Here is a 25,079-nt window from a genome sequence, read left to right as displayed (position 1 = left end):
AGATCTCCTATGAAAAATATGGCAAATGGGAATCAGGGTAGGTTGGGGAGGAAAAAGGGAACGAGGAGGGTAAATAAGTGCAGCAAAAACAGGTTCTGAGGAATACACATAATTTTGTCTGCTTTAGATCACAATAGAATTTTTAATAAATAAATTTCTTTTTCTTTGTAAAGACACTTTTTTGAAACAGTAGATTTAGCCCAGTCATTTGTGTCATTTTTTTTATAAACCATCTTTCGTTGTCCCCACCCCCACCCCATAATGTCATAAATGTTTTAGATTTGAGTCTCTTGTACATTGTCTTTTGAGTTCATTCGGATCAATAACGGTTCATGCACTGAACTGTGTATTGAATTTATTGTGTTAACTGTTGTTGTGTGGTTGAAAGGAGACTTATAAGAGTTATAGTGATTTAGGTGCTCATGCTCTATTGCTGGCATGGGCAAGTGACTCTCGATGGGTGTGTCACCTGTAAGCTCATCATCCACATTAATGATCTCTACAGTCCGTGTTGGAGCATGATGGTTCTGCCGGTGATGCTGTTTCCTCATTTTGTAGAAAATTACCAGCATCACAGCAGCCATCAGAGTGATAGCCACAAAACAACCAATTATGATTTTGGTAGTCTTCATAACCTCATCTATTCCCGGGATCCCATTGTTTGCGTCCGTCACAGGAATGGTGAATGTTTTTTCTGTTGATCTTGTGCTCTGTGGAGTAAGTGAGGTTGTCATGTTAGTGGTCTCCCAGTTGGTAACTGGTGTGGGCCCAACCTGCTCTGTGGTCTGTGCCTCATCCTGAGAAGGTTCCACAGTCTCTACTGTGACAGTTGAAAAGTATGTATAACCAGGGTTATCCAGGGCAGTCACATTCAGAGTGGCAGAGGCTGTGGTATTCCCAACAGAGTTACTCACCATGCATGTATACAAACCCGTGTCTTGCACAGTTACCTTTGTAAAATTTAATGTGCCATCACTGAGCACAGCAATCCGAACTCTGTATGCCCCATGCGTCATAACAGATCCATTTGGAGTAATCCAAGATACAGAGGTCAGGGAGGTTGATGCCCGGCATTTCATCTCTGCAGCCATGCCTTCTGTGACGTTGAGGTCTGCTGGTGGCTCCACTATGACTGGAGCATAACACGTGAAGTAATTCAGGTCCAGCTCACCAATGTACCTTCCTTTTAAACTGGGAGGTGTGTGGCAACGGGCGCAGCATGCAGTATTGGAGGGTGCCTTGTCTTTAATCCACCAGCTGAGCCAAAGGATATCACAGTTGCAGTTCCAAGGATTGTGATGCAAGTGGATCCTTTCTAGGCGGAGTGGTGTGAACAGATCATGAGGCAGCAGTGTTAGATTGTTGTGTGCCAGATTGATCTCTACAAGTGACTGAAGGTTATCAAAAGCATTCCTTTCTATCACTTGAATCTGGGACTGTATCATCCACAATTTCTGAAGATGCATTAACCCTTGGAAGGAACCTGGCCGGATGGCAGTCAGATGATTCCCAGAAAGATCTAACTCATCCAGTTTTACAAGTGGGGTGAGGTTAGGAATCTCTCGAAGATTGCACATGGCAAGGTTCAAATACCTCAAGTTGGACAGACCTTCAAAGGCACCTTCTGAGATGTATGAAAGCCTTTTCAATTCCCCCAAATCCAGCCTCCGGAGAGAAGGGATTCTGTTAAAAGCATAAGAAGGGATGCTCTCAATGGGGTTGTTTCTCAACCACAGTTCCTTCAGTTTTGACAGGTATACAAAAGCCCCATTTGGGATAGTGGTCAGACGATTGTCAAAGAGCTCCAAAGTGTTGAGATTGGCCAGACCATTGAAAGCCCCTATTTCAATTGTTCTGATGTGATTCCTGCTGAGCTGCAGGATTTCTAGGTGCCTCAAATGCTTGAAGCTATTAACTTTAATGATTTGGATCTGGTTCTCATGGAGATTGAGTAACCGGGTGTTGGTGGAGATGCCGTCTGGCACGTCTCTCAGATTTTTTCGTACACAAATCACTTTACTGAACTGGTTGCTGCAGGAGCAGACAGAAGGGCAAGTTTGAGCCCTCACTAGACCAGCCACCACAAGAAGCTGAAGAGCCAACAGCACCACAAGCAGGGGGTCAAATAGGGCCCTGTTAAACCTAGGACCTATCATTATCTGCTGTGGATGTAAGGTCATCTTGTTCAACATTCATAATTTATTTGGTGTTGGTCCTTCTGGAGTTTGAATAGCCTGAAAGAAAGAAAGAGGGGAGAAGAAAAACATTAAATTAATCTCAAATATTTAAGTGTTCTCCCTAAACAAAGACTTCTCAAGTCCTTTCAGTCAACTCTACCAATTTCATGAAACTGTGGTGAGAATAGCTATTGAAATTCTAATGTTTTGTTCCCTGTACAGTCATGTATGTCAGCTGTAATTGGCAATGAGATAACAAAAAGGCAGACACTAGCTTTTCCTGCTCATTCTAATGTATAATGCATGTAGCTGGATGGCAGATAACAAGTTCAACCACAGTAGATACCTAAAGGAAATGTTCTAACTCAAGGGGAAGAGTTGAAAGAACTGACAAGGGCCCCAAAAGGGAAAAAATTAGTAAGATAAGAATCGTCAGAATATTCAAGGTGTTCACCTTCTTGACACATTATAAGACAAGACAACAAATAATATGAAGAGCAAGTGGAGACTCCTGCTTTGTATGGGTGAAAAGCTTTGTCTATACAAACATGATTCCTGCATTAGAGCTTAACTAGAAGTAAAGCCTTTAATATTGAATGTAGCAGGTCATGCAAATGTCAGGGCAAGATCTTGCCTACTTCAATGAAGAAAATAAAATACAAAAGAAACATGCTGAGCATCAATTCTTCCCTACCGTTAAACAGCATCATCCAATTTCATGATATTTCCTCCTCAATTCTTTTGTTTGGCACCAGCAGCAGAGAAAGACTCATTAGTAAATGTGTGCTGAACACAGAAATAAGAATAGCCATTTAAATGCTGAAAAATATCTCTGTAGCTTCAGGGTTAGCAGTTTCTTTGGTACCTCTAGAAAAATGCTACAGATCTTACTGTAAGGGGAAAAAAGACCTTTATACTACAAATGATCATTACCATTTTAAGAATTTCAGTACTGATTCGTTTGTGGTAGTTCTTAAAGCCCCCAGCCCTCAGTTCATTTTCAATCTGCTGCTCAGTGCAAGGTCCCTCTGCTGTAGAGATTAATGAAATTTCCTATAAATCAACCAAAATTGAAGTCTTATAAATTACAGCAAGCTTAAAGCATATTTATAACCTGCAGCACCCAGATACATAATATATGTATTCAGTAAAACAAAAGACTGAAAGGCAGTGGTTTTCCACTCCAGGCTCTGAATTGTTTCATTTAGTGTAAGAAAAAAACCTATTTTTCTTTAAAGAAAAATACAGGAAAAAATATATTAACTTGCATCTCACAGCAATTCATTTAACAAAAGACTTTTTTTCCAATTATATATTCAGACAATGTGTTTTTGAGAATGCATTTCTGCATTTTTTAAAAACTTGTTATAACGGTTCAGAGCCAGCAAGTGTTCTCATCTCACTTTTAATAATTTACTGCAGAGAAAGCCAATATAATGGTTAAAAACCTGTGAATGGGAATTGGAAAGTCTGAGCTGTATCTGTTTGTTTGATCTGCTCTGTAAGTGCTATTTATAAAACATCATTCTTGTTATGAAAGATTCATGAAACTAATGTGTTTTGCAACCTTGAGCAAGTCACTCAGCTTCTCTCTCTGTGGCTTACACTTCTGTCATATGACTCTGGAGAACCCTGTGGCTGTAGCGTTAGATATTGCTGCTCCCACCTCTCCATTATAACTGTGCTTCTGAACATCACCTTCATGGCTTCACGGGGTTAGGATAATGTACTGGACTAGATGAGGGGTGGCTGCTGTACACACCTTCCTTTTTACTGCAGGCTTACTAAGTCAGTTATCTCTTCAGAGGTGCTGAACACCATATATGGAGAAACACTCTCAAACTAATCACTAAAATTCAAGTTCCCTTACATCAAAAATCCAACTGTAGTAAAACTATGTGCAAAAAGGGGGTGAAAGGGACCTGGTTCCCACCTTTCTTGCACTGCCATGAAGAAGAATCTGCCCATAGTGGTCAAAAGAATTATATCAATGAGTCTAATATAAATTTTGGGCTCTTTAGATAAAATCTGTGATCCATGAATTTCGCTGTTGAATAGTAATTAACCATCTTCTGTGATAGTTAAGTGACTGTATTAGCATTTTTGTTTGTCACTATTTTTTTTTTATTCAGTAAAATATTCAGTCCTTTCTTTCCTTTCTCATTTTTGTTAAATTCTTCTAAAACTTATCCCCTAGGGACTTCGACTGAATAATGAATTCCATTAACAAGTAATAAAACAGATACAGAAACACACCAAACCAATTATTTCGCCATTGCACTGGTGCAATGTTATTATCTTCAATGGAACTGAGATGAGAACTCAGCCCGCTGTGTCCAGCTTCAGAGCTGCTAGTTATCCTTGTAAGGCTGGTGTGGCACATGTGACTTGTAGAGATACAGGAATCTTCTGTGTTCTATCTCAGACCCATTCACTATTAAAGGCCAGCTTTGCAAGATGTCATATGGTTTATCTACTTTTATTTTTGCTACCTTCTGCTCTCATTCCTGTATCCTGTTTACCCTGAAGGAGGAATACTATGGGATTTGTAGAACAAGAAAATATAGGAAAAATGAGAAAGGTCACAAGAGAGCAAGTGCCCTCATCATCTCCCTTCAGTTGCTTCTTGGCCAGCCTCCATAGAGCTGATGATGCCAAACGGTGCTGCAAGCAATCCAAGGCACTTCCCTCCTGTTCCAACTTCTTGCGCCTGGTGCTAACTCTCACCATGCCCTTCACCTACTCCTTTATCCAGCAGATATTCCCTTTCCATCACTACATATGTGCTCCATGGGTAAGAAAAAAACAAACAAACAAAAAAAAAGAGATTGAACCATTTTGCTTGAATATAGAATATAGTACTTCATTACAGCAAATAAATTATCCCATTATGAAACTGATTAGCAAAAATTGTTCAACCCAAAACAAAGCGTTTTCATGTCTCAGTTGCAAAAAGATTTTTAAAAGAAATTCTTTTGTTTTGTCTTCTTAAAATAAAATCCTTATATTCCTCCCATTTTTGGTTATTGACTCAAACAGTCACACAGAACAGCTCTTCCCTTGTGCTGAAGGCCAAAATTACCCGTGGCTTTTATGTTTACCTTTTCCCTAGTCCTGTGCTAGGGATGTCTCAATCAAACATATGTCTCAGAACTGCAATCTATCGAAGACCCTCAGGGAATTCTGCAATCCTCATGTTTCTGCAAAATTCAAATCTGTGTATGCTTCAAATACAAGCTTGGTGACTGGCTACTTGTTAGATGCTCTGAGTGTACAATTTTGAAGACAGGATCACCATTTTGTGAGATGTGGATGTAAAATTTTAGACATGTTTTCATATGTGTTGGTGTGTTTGATTTTTCTGTGTCTAAGCTGTATCTTGTTTAATATATAAGTACAGAAGATCTATAGTGACATTCCTCTGGAATGTTTCCTGGGAGGCAGGGAGAGCAAATCTTAGCTTTTGTAGCTACCAGTTGGATTTATTTACATTACTAAAATTTTTCCCCTCTTCGGTAATACAGGAAGCAAAATGTGCTATTTAGCATAAGACCACACTAACTGAGCTTGATGCTGCTAACGTACAGGGGAACTGATGGTTCAAAAAAGCCACCATGACCAGACAAAAATATGCTAGGCAATGCCTTGCAATACCTCACTTCAACCGGTGAGCTTTGTGTGAGGCTAACATACTGCAGTGAGATTCATAGTGGCAGTAGGAATGTACTAGAAAGGTCATTTCTTTTATATTGGTGGTTTTCCACAGCTCAGAGCTTAAGTATTCAGGAAGTCTTGGTGCAGTCATTTCACATCAGGGTAATTTTAAATCAAAAATACCCTGGAAAAAAATTAGCCAGCACAAAAACACAGTGAAAAATTCATTTAAAGTCTTGAAGAACATTATGGAAATATTTTAATGGGTTTTACATAAAGACCCATCTGGAACTCTGTGCTAGAGTAATTTGCTGTTCAATATCTGACTATTATGCTAGAGACACATGAAGATTTAGCTTTATAAATCCATGCATGGAAAACAGACCGTCAACCAGCTTCTTTAGTCTTTGTTGACAACTCTTTGTCTTCCAAGTGATTTTTTTCCCCTCTTCATTTTTTAGTACCAAAATATCTACTCTATGGTCAATTCAATAACACTAGTGCCCTCTGCTGTGTAGATTTAAAATGTAGTTTAAAATGCTAAGAATTTCCTTACTGCATAGTAAGTTCCCCAGACACGGTGCAATTATTAAATGCGTTTACAAACATGACCTTAAGTCTGTCTGTGTCACTGCTCTAATTACCAAAGCATATATCATCTGTTATTTTAGTACAGTAATGTGTATTCTTTTTATGGCCATGGAGACATATATATACATATATGGAGAGTTATCTGTTTTATTTGCTAATTCCACAAAACTCAAAAAATCTTTTTTTCAAATTGACATTTGATATGCGTGTTCTCCTCTCTATAGCTTATCTGATACTTACTTAGTATCGATGTACTACACATTTTCCTTTGAGTGAAAAGCATTGCCCTCTTACGATCCAATGCAGAAGATGAAGCAAGGAATGACAAAGCTAATCTACCTGTGCAGATAGGCACAATCCAGCTTTCCTTAGAGTCAGCTTGAAGGATGCAGTAGTTATGCTATTGAAAGGTAGCTTTGCCAAACATATATGCAGAGGTGTCTTCCTTATGGGCATTGTAATGGAACCTGCAATTCGTTTTTCTATTTTTTTGTAATTAGTTCTTAAGCCTGGTGTGCTTTGATCTGTGTTTCTTTACCAGGAGAAAGTGACTATACTCGCTCTGATGAATTTTCCTGTAATGGTGGGCTTTGATTACAAAAGAGAACTTCTACACCATTCTCAAAGATCTGCCTAATGAGCTATGGCAGGTGGCAAAGATATTTTCCCAAGCTCCAGTGACCCTTAGCTGGATCACTGGCAGTTTAGTTGCTCTTGGCAACTCATACTTAGCTTTCTGTCTAGTCTGTGGGTCTATGAATAACTGTCTCAGCAGCGGAGTGGTGCAGTGCAAAGGCCATGGCTTTATCCCAATATATAGTTTATGATACAAGATGATCTAACACAGTTTGGTTGATGCTGTACATCTGCCATTAAAAAATGAAATGTGATTGCTATATGTCACTGCATTGAAAATACAGACAGAATCTATCAGATGTCAGGTGATTAAACTCTAACAGTAAAATTAAATCATCACACGTACATCACAGTTAAATCTCAACTAAATCATCACAGTTCTCCCTCAGCCATGTGCCAGAAAATTTCAGGATGAGGAGCATTCAGATCACTTTTTACAACTTTTTTCAAGTTGACAAATATGTGGATGCATTCAGAAAATGCACCTTTGCTTCACTTTATATAGCACAGTTATGTATGCTGTACATCACACCCTTTTAAAGAGGTTTTTGAGAGAAAAACCCTTTGCAAAGATGTCTGCATTTTTTAGTAAACAAGCCACTCTACAGTTGCAAATTGAATGGCAGATTTCCAAACATATGAAAAGGAGCTAGGTGCGTCAAACAGCTAATTACGCTGGGAAGTCTCTTCCGGTAGTATCAGCACCAGAGAATTGAAAATAGTTTCTGTATGGAACGGAGCATGGAGTACAGCAATAAAAATAGGTCTAAAGCCCAGGATGACTTTATGCAGAAGTGACTCTTTTGACTCTCTTTTCAGGAACTCTGAATGCTCTCAGAGCCTGAGACTGATCCCCTTTTGGCAGCAACGCCAGCAGAGGAAGCCAAGGGAATTTCAGTGTAGATACCATGAGACAAGCACACAATCTGTTTTAGCTCCACAAAATACTGAAACACACGAGGGTAAACCCTTGTCCCAGAACAGAGACTGAACTGTGGGCAGGGAGCTCCACTGGGGTCAGAAATCCTCTACCAACATCTGCTCTGCAAATGTTCCTGCAGCCTCAGATGCGTGTCCCCATATGGCTATGAAGACTTGGGCGGATGGAACCACATTGCTAGGGACTCACTCAGCATACCCTCCTGCATACCTCCCTGCCTTTTCTGTCCTGAAACTCCTTTACACCTGGCTGAACCTCTGAGGACTAGAGCTTTCAGTTCAAGAGAACTACAAACACTTTGCATGCTGTTCCCTGCCCATAAACAGTGCAATGACACCATTCTTTTTTTCCATTGAATGTCTTTGCCACCAACAAAGGAACACATGCTATGTTCTTAATAGAGCATTACACCAATCATGATGCAAAATAGTAAACTGAGTTACGGTAGATCTCATCTCTTTCTCTTCCTAATCTTTTTTTTTTTTTTCCCCTCATGTATTTACTCCTGTCTGAGGTGTTTGGGTTTTTTTTTTTAAACAGACTGTTTTACAGTGAAACCCCACCACTGCCACTATATAGCTGTGTGTCTTTTCCTCCATTCTTAAAAATCAGTTTTCTCTTTTCACTGCTCTAGGACTTTAGAAGTCTCAACAACAGTTTAGGGAGCCATTGCAATAATGCCTAAAAACCTGAGAGGTTTCAAAACCCAGCAGCTTTTATCCATTTGATTTTCATTTTATTTTTAGTTAAATACAGTGGAGGCCAGAGGGCTAGACAGGCAGCCCTGCAATGCAAACTGATTACTCATGAGACCAGATAAATCAAAACACTCACAATGCAAATTATTCTCCTCTTTGCACGTTTCACTGTTTCTCTCTGGGCCATAGTTGGGATTTTCTATGGCCCCTTGAAGCACGTAAGTGTAGGAGGCAGAGAGGATATTGCTGTAGCACAGATATTTCCCGGTTCTATTCCGCAAGCCTTTTAAGACTCAGATGAATCACTAAGACACTGACCTGAAAGACCTAAATGTGATTGGACACATTCAATCCTCCTGAATCGCCATTGATTTCAGGGGAGTTCAATCAAGGATGAGTTTGATCCAGTCTGCCTTTTTCTTCTTTTCTTTCATTTTGTTATGCAGAAAACAGCTTTATTTCACACCCCTCATTTTCCAGCATGATTTCATGTTTCCTCTCTCATGTCTTCTTAAGGTTCAAAATTTTCTCCTTAACTTCAGGTAACAGAAATGAACATGAAACAGACTTTTTAAAAATGAGAATTTCAGAATTTTCATCCAGGCAAAGATATTTGTATTTTACCTGGAAAATAAGAGATTTCACAGTGTTTTAAACTAAATCAGTCTGGTATGTCCCTTCATTTATAAATGTTCTTTTACTCCCAAACATCATTTGCACATTGTATCCTCAGTAGAACTCATAACATTTGCTAATTTTACAGGAAAATCATAGGAAACAGCAGTCAATATGTAATGGATATTTCTTTAGGACATACTTATTTTTATTAAAAGGAATTAGTTGATTTCTTTATTGACCTTTCCCTGGATGTCACCCAAAGGTTGAAGAGGACAAAACAGTCCTAATCTCTCTGTTCAGACTGCTCGCAGTGGTATGAATAGGAGCAATCTATGAACTATTCATGATGAACTAACTTAAATTCTTTCATAAAAGCCACCGCAATACAGCTTGGTACTAGCCTACTCGGAAACATTCTAGAAATTTAATTGGAATTAACTTTTAAAGTGGGTTAATTATATTGCATTAAATCTTTGTGTGGACACTCGTATTTAGAATTTAATTTAAGCTAAATTGAATCAAGGCCACTGTAATTTCAATTAAGAGTGTCCATAAAAGAATGTAATGTAGTGTAGCTAGTCCCTTTTCAAAGTTAATTTGGATTCATTTTCTTGAGACCCTATGTAGACATTAGGAATTTTTGTTCTGTATTGACTTGGGCTTGGTTCAAACCAATTACATAAAGGTAAAAAGGTTTTCTACCTCATCACTATTCCCTTGGGTTATTCAAGTCTCATTTTGCTCTTCTCACTTCAGCAATTCAGTTGATAAAACACAGTTTCTGGGAACTTTTTTTGTTTGTTTCATCTTCTATATTTTTCTGGACAGATATTTATGTAGGGGGAAACAGGCAACTGTACAGAAAAAAATTTAAAATAGCCCCGATAACAAAATTATCTGAATTACAGCAGCATGTCACTACATCTCACGTGCCAACCATGATATATGGGGAAGTCATACAAGCATCTTCAGGATTTCACTGTCTTATGCCAGAAATACCCCAGTGAGCAACAATTAAACAGCAGTATATCTATAAATATTGAAAGAATGCTTTCTTAATCCCCTTTTGGTTTATTATCAAAGCAAAATCACAGATCCTTATTCGGAAGACATCTGTGAACTGCAATAAAATTAGTATAAAAACAACCCTTAATAAAAAATTATACGATGTTCTAAAGCACTGTACCAAAACAAGGCAATTTTCACTCCTGTCACACCGTGGTCATCATTTTGAAACATCATTTTGTTTTTAGCTGACTAGTAGTGACTTAAGACAACATCTATTTAAAGGTACTACAGTGACACGTCATTTCAAACAAACTAGTTTTGATCTGGTAGAATATTAGCATTTTTTTTTAACATGGAGGCACTCGTTTGTATAAAATTAACATTCTTTTCAACAATATACTACAGAATTTCAAACTAGCAGGCAAAAATTTGCAGGTTAAAATGTTGTGTCTTTTAAAAGATACAAAGGCAAAAAACTGCAAGGCTGACAGAATCCAAGATGTTACCCTCCATTCCTTCCAAAACTTTCTCCCTACTCACAAACTATAAAAACAGATGTAGGAAACGTCCGATCAGAACACCACATAGTCTAAGAATGCATATACAAATGTAGCCAGTACATTGAAGAGGAAAAAAAAAAATTAAAACTGTCAATTAGTGTATATAATTGCCCTTAAAAGAGTTTCATCCTAATCTTAGAAAATTGGAGTCCAGTTTTTAAAGCCCCAAACATCTTTGCCTAAGTTACAATATGTGCATTTATCTACTGTATGTGTTAATGCTGAATATTCTTGTTACCCATACAAGTCATCCTTTGAGCCTTGCTAAGCTTTTGACCTCAGTAGATAACATAAACGAGGAGACAGAAATATTTTAGTTTGATGAACATATAATGCAGTTGTGGATCAGTAGTAGTTTCTATACTTTGACAACAGAGATGATCTGATAAAATTTGATATCATTTAGAAAGATATTAAGATTATTTTGAGATTGGCGAATCAGAGGATTGTCTATTTCCATGGCATAAAAAAATCAAGTTTGTGCCTTAACAAGTGCAGTTTTTCCAAATGCATTTTGTAATATATAAAACAGAGTAGACTGAGGAATGAAAGGGAATTATGTTAAAACAGCCATGCAAGATCTGCACCAACTAAAATAGGTATCTGCCTAAATACTTCTATGCCGTAATTCTGTGTCAAGAAAGGTGTTTTCCTTTTTTAAGGTCTGAATTATTTGATGTTGAGTTGGAGAAGTGCTTGGTAGGTATTTCATAACCTTGGAAACTATAGGCTGTATTGCTAGTATGCATTATTCTAAAATACCTTCTGGGAGAAACGTACCCAGCTAATAACAGACTAAAGCACCGGAGTCCATTTTGCATCATTGCATTTGTAGCGGCTAACTGAGTCCAAATTACTCCCTCATTCTGTTAATAAACAAAGAGACAAAGAGAAAGAGACATGAGATAAAAAGTTAAGGCTGCAAATAGCCTCAAGTCTGGCAACTGATGGTTAAACTTCTTGTCCTTGGTAACTATGGAAACCCCTTAAGGTAAGAGTGGAACACGGGCATTTTGTGGTCTGCAATTTACAAGCTGTTTATTTAATTATGAAGGAATATGAAACTGTTAGGGGCAATGCAATTATCACACTGTGATACTGTTTGGAGAGAAAAAATAGGTACAGAGAAATATAGGAAGTTAAATTTTTTGAAAATTGCTTGGATTAGGACTTCTACGAAATGGCAGTGCATTGTTTTTTACTGAGATTTGTGATATTTTTTTTCCAAAAGAGTGTGAGAAGCCAAAATTAGTAATACATTTTGCCATAATATCCCTCAGTAGATTCATATTAATTATGTCCATTCTATGCCTCATGAACAAAACCAAGGTCAGGGTGTATTTCAATTAAACCCTAGGTGTTACCAAAGTGCAGCACAGCCAGAATAGCAAGCACGTTATTACCAGATCTATCACTGCTGGGCAATGAATAGGTCACAGGTTCTCTTGCATACAGTTTTTGTACAGCTTTAAATATTACAAGTGGGAAAATGTTTCTATTCAATTTAGGAGGCAGCTAGTGAAATAAAATTAAGAGTGAAACTATGTGATGACTCAGGGGGACTGTAACAACTACTGACAAGTATTTTCCTCAATCTGAACAACAGACTTTGACCTGATACTTCTGTTGTTGGGAGTCGCATGAACATAGAGGTCCCAGGACCCTTTGCATACAATGGGAGTTTTGGCAACAATCCATCCTTGATTGGATCGCCTTAATAAGACATCAAACATAGAATCATAGAATCTTCATGGTTGGAAAGGACCTTTGAGATCATCAAGTCCAACCATAAAACACAAACACATCCTCGCAAGGCCTCTGAAAAGGAGATAGGTAATATCATTCTAGTTTACGGCTGAAGAAACTGAGGCAATAATGGATTTAATCATTTGGCAACATTTAGCATGTGTCTACATGATACTTTGCAAACAGGAGCTTCACACTCCATGCTGACTAGATGCAATGCTTGTTGCTCCAAATGGTAGCCATGTAGCAACTGTTAGTGTGTTGTCAACTCCAAGCTAATGTGCCTCACAGTGCTGCTCCAGCCTGGCCCTAATAACACAAAGACAGAGTCTGCATCCAAGCAGAGCATGATGAAGCTTGCTCGCAGGAGTCCACAAGAGTCCAAGTGGATATGCTATAATGAAAGGTGTCATCAGCAGAGGCAGGGCAGGGACCCAGAACTCGTGAATCAGTCCACCAGAATGTGGACTTTATGTACATACTAAAGGGTGTGATCATCAAGTTTTAGAAGACCAACATACCACGACATTTAAAACTAAATTTGATAATTTTGATTTAATATTAGAAAATGTTCTGTCCTATTCTCCAGATTCCTGTATTACTCTTCTTATCACAGTATTTGTACACCTTCCAGAAATGCATTAAATACCATAAACTTGTCACTTCATCTGTGTATTCTTTCTCTCATTCCTTCTCCTACAGGACTGTATTTAGATGCTGTTCTGGTTTGGTAGGTATTATCAAGTACCTGCCGCAAGCTGTTGATACTATAGATGGCAAGTTTGAAGAAATACATTGTGAATTTGAAATTACAATGTATGATGTATGCTATGCTATTCCTTCTTGAAACTCATTGGACATGTTATGAGACATGGTCCTCTCTTCTACCCAGAGAACAGGCCACAGACAACGCTATGGATCGTCTGGGACCCAGTCCAATCCTTTCTACAATGGGAGTAGGCAGGCACTCTTGGGGACCTACCGCCTCCTTGTTCCTGTGACCTGTTCTCAAAGCTTCCTCTTGGCAAAGCTCTCCAATATATGTGCTATGATCTTCTGATCCTTGGCCCCAGGAAAGCTGTCATATAAGCCTCATGTCAGACAGGGTCTTGTCAAGCCCTGAAGTGATTTTTAAATGTAAATGTTAAAAAAAAAAACTAAAAGAAAATTCCTGCCGTAGAACTGTACAAGTGGCAAAATGTGACATTTCAAATTCATGCAACTAGGAAGATGGAAATAACTTGAAAAAGAACAGTATTTCACATTCAGGGAATTATTCTCACTAGCTGAAGAAGGAAAGGGAAGAAAGTAATAGTTAAGAGGTTCATAACTGTTTCACATGCAACTAGACAAAGATTCTTCTGGCACCACTGCACCAGTCCAGGGTAACACGAACTCCACCTTTCCCATTTACAATGACCATATCCTGTCAAGTGTCAGTCCTCTGCCACAAACATCTGTTTCTGACCTAGTAAAGGACTGATGATGTTTCATGGACCACAGTACTTTTGAAAGATAGTCTGCTCCAAAACCAGTTTCACTCTAAAGTGAATAATTACTAATGTTTTAATTACTAAATTCCAATAATAAGCGCATTAACCCCCAAATATATTTGTATAAAGCATAGTCATAGGGTCACAGATGTATATATAAGATAATATTTAAATTACAGAAATGCTTCACACTGTGACTTCCACACTGACCTTAACAGGCAAAAGACATCCTTTCCCTTGACAGCTTAGTCAAGCACTGGAAGCAAACCCAAAGAAACCTACCTAAGTGAAATTTTATAACTGTGTTGTCAAACATTGCAAACAAAAAATATTATGTATTTTCAATTTAACCTCTTCTAATTTTATTCATATTTTAAATAATTCTGAAGTAACTTGTTAATACTGGAGCATTTTGTTTCTATATGTACTGAAACGAGGCACTAGCACAATCCCATATCATCCATCCCGATGTGTTTTCCGGAGGTATCCAAAACATAGTGCATATCTTCACAGAACATATGGACTGATTTAAGAATTGATAATGTAGATCTGCCTGGAAAAGTTATAATTAACAAAGAAAGCTTGAATGCAGCTTGGTGAAAACCAAAGGCTCCAAAGGGGTTTGCGAGAGACAGTGGTAAATTATATGAGTCATTCTCTTTCTGTCCAGACCATCTATAAATCCAAGAATCATAAATGATAAAGATAGAGAAGACATTATCTCTCTGAAACTTCACACTGTGATAAGTCTTATAGAGAAAAATAATAGATTACTTCATATTTTCATGTAGACATGGTTTTTAAATTGCTGAGTATACATTTATGTGATGGAATATCTTCTCTATATAGGCTGCTTATAGCCTGGTTATTGAAATCACTGGTTAAATTCAAAGTATTATTACCTCAATAATAAATTCATATCAGATCCAGGAAAGCTGGCATGTACTTCTTTAGCAAATGATCATTTTCACTGAAGTGCTGTTTATCTGCTTCGAGTTAACCAATAGGATGCAATGTCCACTATCAGCAGCGCTGCTTGCTTGTTCAGCTGCCCAGACTCTGAAGTGCTGATACAGTATTCTGTGTTCATGAGCCCACCACAGACTTCCATTTTTAACTAGATCCATGAAAGAAAATGATGGGTAAAAATTGACTCCTACAGAAACCAATGGGAGTTTTGTCTTTGATTTCAGTGGAGTCAGGACTCCATCTCATATGTCAATAAGAATTTGCTATACAGAGCCAACTGCAGATTATTGCTGATGTAAGCACTAGGGTTTTGATGCCACTCTTTTAGGATAGTTCTCAAGGAGATGGAAATTTCATTTTCATTTAATTATAACTGTCATGTAACAGAAAAGGAAAAGTTGTAAGTGAGACAACTACAAAGACAGAGTTTGTATATGTGAAAGCATGCTATGAAACAAAAGTAATGGAATATTTTAAAATATCAAGATATTAACATATTGGATTCTCAAAAAATTCCAAGAAATTTCTCTCCTAGTTTAAAAATGTATAGCCAGAGAGTGAACCCAGGGTTCAAAACAAATTTGAAAATTACCTGTCCAAAGTAGAATAATTCGATAGCTGATGTTATTCAAGGATATAAATATGCCTGTTTGCAGTACAGCTTTCCATTACTATGCTGACTTCTATAGCAATACAAATACATTTATCACAGACAGCAGTAATTCCACCTATTATTAAGGATGTCCAACATCTGCCATTGTGAAAGGCTATTGTCAGCTTCTTAGAACTTTGTAAAATTTTAACCATTTACAGATTAAATGTTCCATGCTAGGGATATACCTATAGTATAGTCACTGAAAATTGTACAGACACAGTCAGCACAGCTTTAGAGCAACTGTCATACATTTTGGTCACAAATAGTTACCAAAAAAAGGAGAATATTACTGATAAAAGCCCAAGTACTGAATTCGGGTTGGTTTTTTCATTCTGTACATTCAAAGAGACAGAGTTACTATCGGAAAAATATGATCTGGTCATATAGTTAAAGACAGTATTAAAACACAAAGCAGCCAATGAAGCTTACATTCAAATAAATGTATTTATGCATGTAATAGTATACCTAATACACTTTGTAAAATATAGTTCAACATTATTTCTATAACAACTATTTGTTTCCTATCAGGAAAATATTTTCTGAATTTTTAAATTCTAACTATTGCTTCAGCCTGAACACATATAAAATATAGTTGAATGACAAAAGTGATAATATGTCCAGACCTCTCTGGCTGAGAACTATTTCCTAGATTCTTATCTATGCTGTCTACTCCAGAATGATGCATAAGGATAAGTACATTACATATTTTCAGGCAGTCATTAGCACAGGATCATGTAAGCACTTCAAGTGGACAAATACATTGATAACACAGCCCTCCCATGAAGTATGCCATGGAAGACCTTTGGCGTCACCAGGCACTCTGATACCAGAGTTCACTCTCATACACCAGTTCCACGTGGTTGTGGGCTGTTAAGAACAATGATAAATTTAAGTACTTATGTTGCATTTAAATACCAACGCTCTATAGCACATATATCCCCAGCGCTGCTCTGCCTTACAGACCTACATCACACAGTGGAGCATTTAGTCTGTAAGATTACATAATTAATTGTATCATTAATTTTAGTATTTGCCTGATATTTCTAGCTATATCCACTTGTGCAAGAATGATTTTAAAACCTGGGTTAACGCATCTTGGGAAAATCACCTTGATTTCTTTACTCATATTGCTGCCCATATGCTCAATACTTAAGAAAGCTCAGGAAGCGACAAGATGTAATAACAGCAGCTAGAACTAGAGAAGACTACAAGGAGTTATGTCTCACATTCTTCACACGAAGCACAGAGATCTCCTTTACTAGACCTGATTTCTGGACTGGGATCTAAATCTCAGAAGAATTTCATGGAAGACAGGAGAACTGCTGGGTATCAGAGACAAGGAGCATGCACAGATTTAAGAACTTCCTCTAACACTGCAGCCATAGATCTAAACCTAAGCTATCACTATCAGGGAGGGGATGATGGAAAAAAAACCAATTTTTTTTATATGTGAGTTCCTCTATGGCTCTGAGGAGGAAAAACAAACAAACACAAAAAGCGATGTACATAGCACATTCCCGTGGCTTCTTTTGTTTATAATTCTTTCCATTCCAGAAGTGTGAAGGCAATCTTTTTCTATGTAATTCTACAGAAATTCGCCAAATTTAGTCTAGTTCTCAGATGGGATAAACTGGCATTGCTCCATTCAAGTCAATGAAACTAGAATGATTTTTATTCCAGCTGAAGTTTGTGACCCTTGTTACCCTCTAAACTAGACTGATCCATTCTTGAGGAATATCAGGAGGTTCAGATATCCAATTGCTCTGAAAATGCAGCTTTTATAAAATAAGACTTCAAATGGTAAAGAGAAGACATGAAAGAATGGTAATCATACATTAAGATTGGATTTAGTATTCGTTCTTAAAAAATAAACTTTCCTTTTTCTACTAATAATTTATCTTCTTTCTTTTTCTCTTTTTTATTCCTTAGTACCATGAAACACAGTGTTTCAATGGTAGCTATGAAATAAAAACAGCAGACATACCCCTCAATAAATGAAAAGAGTTCCTTATCTCAAATCTTTATAATGTGTTATGTCTGGTTAGAGGTTTTACATTGACTAATAGATGGTTATAGCTTACGGTTAGATGCTGACTTTTATCTAGAAGTTACCCTGGGAGCTTTAAATCCTACAAACAACAATTGACAAACAACACGTATATATATATCAGAATTACTCTGTTCTCCACTGCAGTCTAGCTATTTCTGGAGAGAAATATAGCATTTGTTTATAGTTTACCATTTTATATCAAGAAACACTGAAGACTGCTATCTTCAACTGAAATCGAAGGCAAACTTTAGAAATGTGGCGTACATTTGGGGCTCAAATTTGACGTACAACAACAATTAGGGTAAACTTCCCTACTGTTTTGGAAAGTGCAATTTTGAAAGAAGGCTTGACTTCAAAAGGAGTGAATTTCTCATTCACTTGTATGACGTTAGAGAATAGTATTTGTGTCAGAACAGCACCAGAGCACTGCTGTAGATTTAGCTTGGAAGAACAATCTGCTTTTATGGAATTGCTAAAATAGCTTCTTTCAACTCTCTGTCTTGTTCAGCAGACACAGCGGATCTTTTTCAGGACAGACAGAAAGCTAGGTATCCAATGTGAGGAGACTACTACTCCACATTCTTTAATCAACGGTAACTTATGCATACTGATAATGTATCTATCAGTATTTGCAGAAGCATGTGCTAGACAGTCTCTCATCCCTGACATTTGTCTTGAGTGAGCCAGGGCATGAGACATTACTTGGGAAAGAGTTAGCCATGAATTATCTTACCTCGTCTTAAAAGTGAAGACAAATACTGCAAGAAAATAGCCATCGTTTGGTGGGATCTATAAACATTCGGTATCTGCTGTTTAGACTGCCTTCATCAACTGCTGCTTCTTTTCTTACTTGAAACAGGTAAGAGTAGCAAATACTGGCATTTAAAGACCTCTCTATAGGTAACCACAAGAACAAGAGAGCAAAGCTGTATTAAAATCTTACCATAATCATTTAGAGCTGTTTAAAAGGGCAAAGTTTGCTGCTGCTCCACAAAGCAGCCCAGCAATGCAACCTGCAAGACTGCAGTATACTGCAGTCAGCAAAACAGCCTTAATAGTTTCTCCTTAGTGTATAAAAGTAGCATAGCAAGACACCTTTCAATTTAATTACAGGTCTGCCAGGAACTTACAAACTTCGTTTTTCCTTCTTACAGAGTACTAAACCCTCCTTTTAAAATTTCATTTATCTGCAGTCTGGTGTCCAAGTTGTTAGCAATTTTTTTTTCCTTAAGTATAGTACAAATTTCTAAGTCATTTCAAAATTATACAGCAGCAAAAATAACAATTTTTTTCTTTTAATGGTTTGGGGTGCTTTTCTTCTCACCAGGATCCCTCACATTTATACTAAATACAGCTTCATTTTTCAGAATGAAATTTAATAAGCAGTACTTAAGAGTGAGAAAGGCACTTACTAGACCATATTCAATTGCTCTTCACTGCTATTCTTTAACTCCCAATTTTTACTGAAAGGGAAAGTAAGAACATACTAGGGAGTGAGAGGAATAATTTCATTAGTGATTGCTGAACAATGCAGACACAGCAGACAGTACACCTGAAAGCTGGTGTAGGGCTACTACTGTCCTCTTCTTGAAATTCTGATTCTCAGACTATCGATTCAAGGATTTTGAACACAGTTTTGCTGCACCTTCCTTGCAGACTGTAAGGAATAATGGCAAAAATTTGCAACAAAAGCACTTTCACATAATTTTTCTCCGTATATTGTAGATCCAAGTTCTATAGCTGGACACAAACTCCAAAGGGATTGCTACTGATTAGTTCATGCATTCGGTCTCATACATTAGTATGAACTAACAAATCTATCCCAGGGAGCAGCCTTGTGAAGACCTCATGCCTTATGAAGGTTGTTGGCCACGCCACTCTGTACATTACATGGTGGTGTAAACATCAGTAACATGAACAAAATTCAAAGATCCAGATTTTGTACTTCAATTAAAGTGACCTGACACTTCGTTCCCCTGAGAAAAAAGTTCTCTTTTCTGAACACACACTGAATTTTGCTGTCTTGGAACGTTCTTTTAATGGGAAGTTTCCATTTCCATTCAGTGCATGAAGATCAGGTCATTCAACACTAAATGACAGTTATGGATGTTGAGCCAGTGCTCTATAGCATGAAGAATGCTTGTAGAAAGTCCTGACTGTGCTGTAAAAGTGTTTACTGTCAAAAATAAAATTCACAGGCCAGATCCACAGCTTGTATAAATCAGTGTAGCTTCACTGGCACAGGATCTGGCTCACTGCATCCATTTAGTTTCTCAAATTCCTGATCCTACATTTTTATCCAAGTGCTGGTGACAACTGAGGGTGAATGGACTTACACTTAAGGAAAACAACAACAAAAAAAAGGATAGCACCTCTCTTTGTTCATTGTTCATGAACAAGAATTAAGATTAGTTTTTAAATATCTGTCTGGTAACTATAGTTCATTATATTCTTATGAAAATTACATTTAATGTAGTATTTCTCAAAAATGTTTGAACTTAATCAACAGCACGGTCAAAAAAATGCCCTACAACTTTTTGTGTCTCTGTCCTTTACAATGACTATTGGATTTCTGTCACAAGAAATAAACAAAGGAAGGTTTCTAGGAGGTGTAGATGATGGTTATAAGGAATTCACTGTTCGATACCCATGAATGTCTTCTCTCTGGAATGAAGACATTAATGGATGCAGAGTACAAGTATTTAAACTCCATTTTTTCCTCCTCTCCTGATGAATTATGACTTGCCAAAGCCATAACATAAAACCAAACAAATTCGGGATCAGCACTCAAAGGTCCCAAGTTCAAGCTTGCTTTGTATTTTTTTGGGCTTTTTTTGTCTAACCAATGTTGTCTTCTCGATCGTATTAATTGCACCTTAGCTTACTTTCATGATCAGGTACTGAACGATCAGTTGTTTTGAACTATAGAAAACAAATTAATCACTTTATCTCCCCTGTTTGCCCAGTCAGCGCACTCAAGGATAAGTCATGTGCCATTGACCAATGAAGTGATTAAGAGGATTTCAAAAGGGAAACTGGGATGTTTGCTTCTACATGTTTCTGTCACATTGCTGTTTGCCACTTGTCCCTTCGGGCAAATGCCATGCCCCTTACCAGCATCACATTCTCTTATGCAATATGCAGAAATCTCGCCTTTCTGTTTAAAATTACAGATCTATCTTAAACAATGCATACCGGAGAAGATCACAGCCTTCCATTATCTTGAATGTTTGATCTTAATGAGGCCTGACAGCACTTCAACTGAGTTAGAACAAAGTCTATAAAACTATCAGGACCGTATTAGAAAACAGTACCCAAAATCTTTGATGTTTGATTCCTTTCTTACCCATACAAAGACAAGTATGAGTGAATAGAACTTTTCTTGTTACTCAAAGCAGCTGGTTGCAAAATCTGGAAACTGCAAAAAGGCTTTGCCAATAGATTGCACTTCAAAAATTATTCTACAGATGATTGAAGACCTGAAGTTTACTGTACAAAATGCACTTAAAAGTGTAATTTTGATATAGTTTACAGTACAACTCAAAGTGTCAGAGTAGGAAGAAAATTATTCATACTCACTTAATGGCGTAGAAATCTAGGTTTTCTGGACACAAAAATGGCATTTGTCCAAACAAGCCACTCTTGCAGGGATTTTTTTTTTTACCCTATACTTGCCTACATGTAGTATCAGATACCTGTTGTACCAGAGCAATGCTAACGATCAGTCTTCATAAGCTGAACTTAAACACGTTATAGAAAAACAGAATTAAAACTTGGCTTTTGTAAGCAGTTTAGGGATTATTTACCCTATCACTTTTTCACTCACAGGAAAGCTGAGTGGCATGTGCAACATTTGCCATTAGTTGCAACTCTTAGGTAAAGAAAATAGTCTTGTGCCACAGCTAATGGAGTTATTCCTGCAATACATGTAGCAGAACTTTTGTGCTGCAGTGTTGAAGATTATAAATTCACACCCTGCTGCTGAAAGATGCTGGGGGGGGTCATTACTCAGTCTGAGCTGAAGCTGATTTGATCTTGAAACTCAGCAGAGTAGCTTCCTGACTCAAGATCATAGAGTCTTTCTCAATAAAGGGTCAAATAAAAAAGGGAAAAAAAAAAAAAGGAAAAAAAATAAGAAAGACGCTCATCTCAGTTAATTACTACAGCCATATCTGGCTCATTAGTGCCATTGACTCATGTGGTGTGAAAAAACAACTGAAAAGGTTGCACCCCAGCAAACTAAACATGAAAAATGCTCTTTTGTAATTATGAATGAAATAGAATCATTGATTTACCGTTAATTATTCCTTTGACCATCTGATACATGTATAACTTAAGCGCAATGCAAAAAACCATAGGACTTGCCAGAAAAAAAATAATTTTAATTTAATTAGAAGGCATATTTTCTTTTTAAGTTGTCCTCTTTTTATTCTTTTTTTTTATTTATTTTTTTCTTCATCTCCTCCCCCCTTCCAAAAGCACTGCCAATAGAATTTACTGAACAATAGCCTGTTATGCAATACACTGAAATGTACACAGTGGTTTTGATGATAATAAACTCTTCAGAAGCCTGGAAATACTTTTCGCAGAGCCTGGGGATAAAAATCTAAAGAATTTAATTTCTACAGACCTTACAAGAGAGTTTTATCCATCCTACAAGATAACCCCAAACCACTATCTAAAAGAAATCATTTTTAATTAAGTTCTGAGGAGGAAATGCTGGCCCCAGTAAAATCATTAGAAAAACACTTTCTTTCCACAAGAGGTTCATTATACTCCATATGTTTTTAGAAGAAAAGAAATGCAGTCCTGTTCAATTTTTACAAGATCTCTATTCTTTTCATCCCTGTTAAAAGCTACATCCCGATGTTCTTTTGCTCATGTGTATTTTCTTGTGGGTCAGTTACAGATAAGCATAGGTACTTGGAGATTTAAAAAGACTGAAGCCAGCATACTTCACAATGATCAAACCCTTGATTTCTGAAGTAGGAGTAAGGTACCTACCTAGTTTTGAGGATCTGAGCCAGAGCTACTCTTTGTGCCTTGTTATTGCATTGTTTATTGTAATTTTCCTGGAGTTTTAAAAGTCTTTTTATATTGGGTTCAGTTGACTAATATTACCTATTTCTAAGTTAGAGAACCACGTGGTGATGTCCTTTATCCCTACTTTAGTCTCATCCCTTTTTAAGTTCTTACTAGTGCCGCACTCCAAATAGAAATAAGAAAAATGATGGAGCTGAGAAAGTGCAGAATTATACGTGTGCAATGGGTGTTTACGGAGAGGGTCTGAAACCATTACCAGTCCTTTGAGACAGTCCTGAGAGACTAGGATTCAACAGCTCGAATATTGTGCCATGCAAATGAAACAGAATTGCTTCTGGGGAGATGTAATGAAATGGGAAGATGAGTGTCTTTGTTACCATTTTCTATTTCATAGAATAATCATGCCTTAAAGCTCCTAAGACCAGTTCCTCAGATACTTGTTTGCAGCGTGGAGTTCCAGACAAATAATGCTGCATTTACGAAGAACATTTACAAATGCTATTTCTGCCAACGACATTAGCCTAACTATCTATTCTGTTGTTAGCTGAGAGATGAATACATATATGTATAAACATACAAAGCATAAATATTTCACAGACACACATGCTTAAAAAAGAGGTAGGGACTGGAATTGAAAGAGGAAACTAACTAACTTGCCTACTGACTCACCCTAGCATAGCCTTGTTTGAGGGTAGTCACGTGATCCATTAATTTGAAATCTAATTATGCTCTACTACTAAGCTCAAATGCAGGGAACTGAATGTACCCAAGGAGACATTTCAAAGAGATTTCCTCTGTGGAACGCCTGCAATACCTATTTTTAAATCAGGACCCAAAATTTTGCCTTCACTGAAATGAAGCTAATCTCTGCACAGTGAACCAAAAGAGCATTCTCCTAATTATTGGTGTCTGTATTGGGCCAGGCACAAACATGAAAGAATTCCATTCCAGTCCCCAGAATCGATCAAAATCTCCTTCATGTATGTCTTATGGAATTGGCAAATAGGTCTTCCTATGTGACTGAAAAATTTGCATTTTAAAAAAAGAAGTTGTTAGCTCAATACTTTAATTACAGCAGCTGAAGAAATTTTTGAGTTCTAGTTCATCCTTTGGACTGAACAGTATTGGGAAACAACCATACCAAGAAAGGAACAAAGATCAGTACAGTCTATCTAAAATTCACCCTAAGTTTTCTAAGATTAAATCACTTGCAAAATCTTTGTTGAAGACCTGTTTCTTTTTAAAAACCATTTCTTATGACACAATTGATATCTTTACCACCACAAAATACTATAGGTTCTGTATTTACTGTTTCATTTGAAAATATATCCAGCAGCATAATAAAGATGTACAGCTTACTGGGGCTCGGATTCAGCATGCACCAAGACGACCTCCCGAAACCCCGCATCACCAAAGATTTAATCTAAAAACATCACCCATGGTTTTGGTTCTCCTGAAACCTTGAAATTACATTAAGCACAGAACATTTTAGTCTTTTTATCACCAACAGCACATAAAATTAAATCAAAACGATCACAGCCAATAAAAACCAGAAAAGATCACTGTTTTTAAAATTACATGATCACTAGAACATGGAAATCACTATCGGTTTCTAAGAACACCCGTAGGTGGACAGTGCTTTTAGAACCCATTAAAGGTATCTGAATTTTCACATCCTTATCAAGGTTCTGCTCTTTCAACAAATTAGTGCTTCAGAGGAGTTTTAGCTGAACACCAAGTGTTCCATACCAGTGGCCCTCAAATCAGCAATAAAATATAATGAAACAATGTTAACAGCACAGTGTACCAGCTTAAGCAGCACGTAATTCTAAGAGTTTTGTTAGTTTGGCCAGGACAATTCCAACCTGTCTGTACATTCAGATAGACAGAAAAGACATTTTCCACCAAGTCTAAGTTGCACGTGTCCTTTCTGGCTCTCACCGTGGGCTTTCCCAGCCCAATTAAAGGCAGTCTGTCATTATTACTGAAGTGTTGCTAAGTCCAACTCCAGACACAGAAGGGACTCATGTCTGTATGGTTTATAATAGAAGTAGCTGTGCTTTCATTTCATAGGCATGCAGAGCTAGTAAAATAAAGTCTTTTCTTCTGCCACACACAATTCTTCAGTTACATTGTTAGGTGCTTTGAGCTTCATTTGAAACATCAGGTATTGCTCATTGCTTGAAGCAATATACTGGACTTCATGGTCGTGTGACCCTGATCCAATGTAGTAAAACCTCT

At 37.3% G+C, this 25,079-nt stretch overlaps 1 protein-coding gene across 2 annotated transcripts in view; it reads right to left on the bottom strand.

Annotated features, from left to right (window-relative positions):
• Positions 1-275: 275 nt before the first annotated feature.
• The window catches only part of LRRC4C (leucine rich repeat containing 4C), a 105,345-nt gene continuing 80,541 nt past the window's right edge, over positions 276-25,079 (bottom strand). The window contains exons 1-2 of one of the 2 annotated variants that reach the window (XM_054199789.1): positions 9,015-9,099; positions 276-2,234 (exon numbers count right to left, since the gene is read on the bottom strand). In XM_054199789.1, the coding sequence (XP_054055764.1) occupies positions 276-2,192 (1,917 nt within the window). In that variant the 5' untranslated portion in view covers positions 2,193-2,234; positions 9,015-9,099. Of the gene's footprint in view, positions 2,235-9,014; positions 9,100-25,079 lie in introns of those variants that run through there. The other variant, XM_054199788.1, reaches the window with a different exon arrangement.

Source organism: Rissa tridactyla, chromosome 4 (assembly GCF_028500815.1).
Source record: "Rissa tridactyla isolate bRisTri1 chromosome 4, bRisTri1.patW.cur.20221130, whole genome shotgun sequence".
NCBI lineage: Eukaryota > Metazoa > Chordata > Aves > Charadriiformes > Laridae > Rissa > Rissa tridactyla.
Note: the sequence above shows the minus strand (reverse complement) of the source record. Positions and strands in the feature narration are given on the sequence as shown.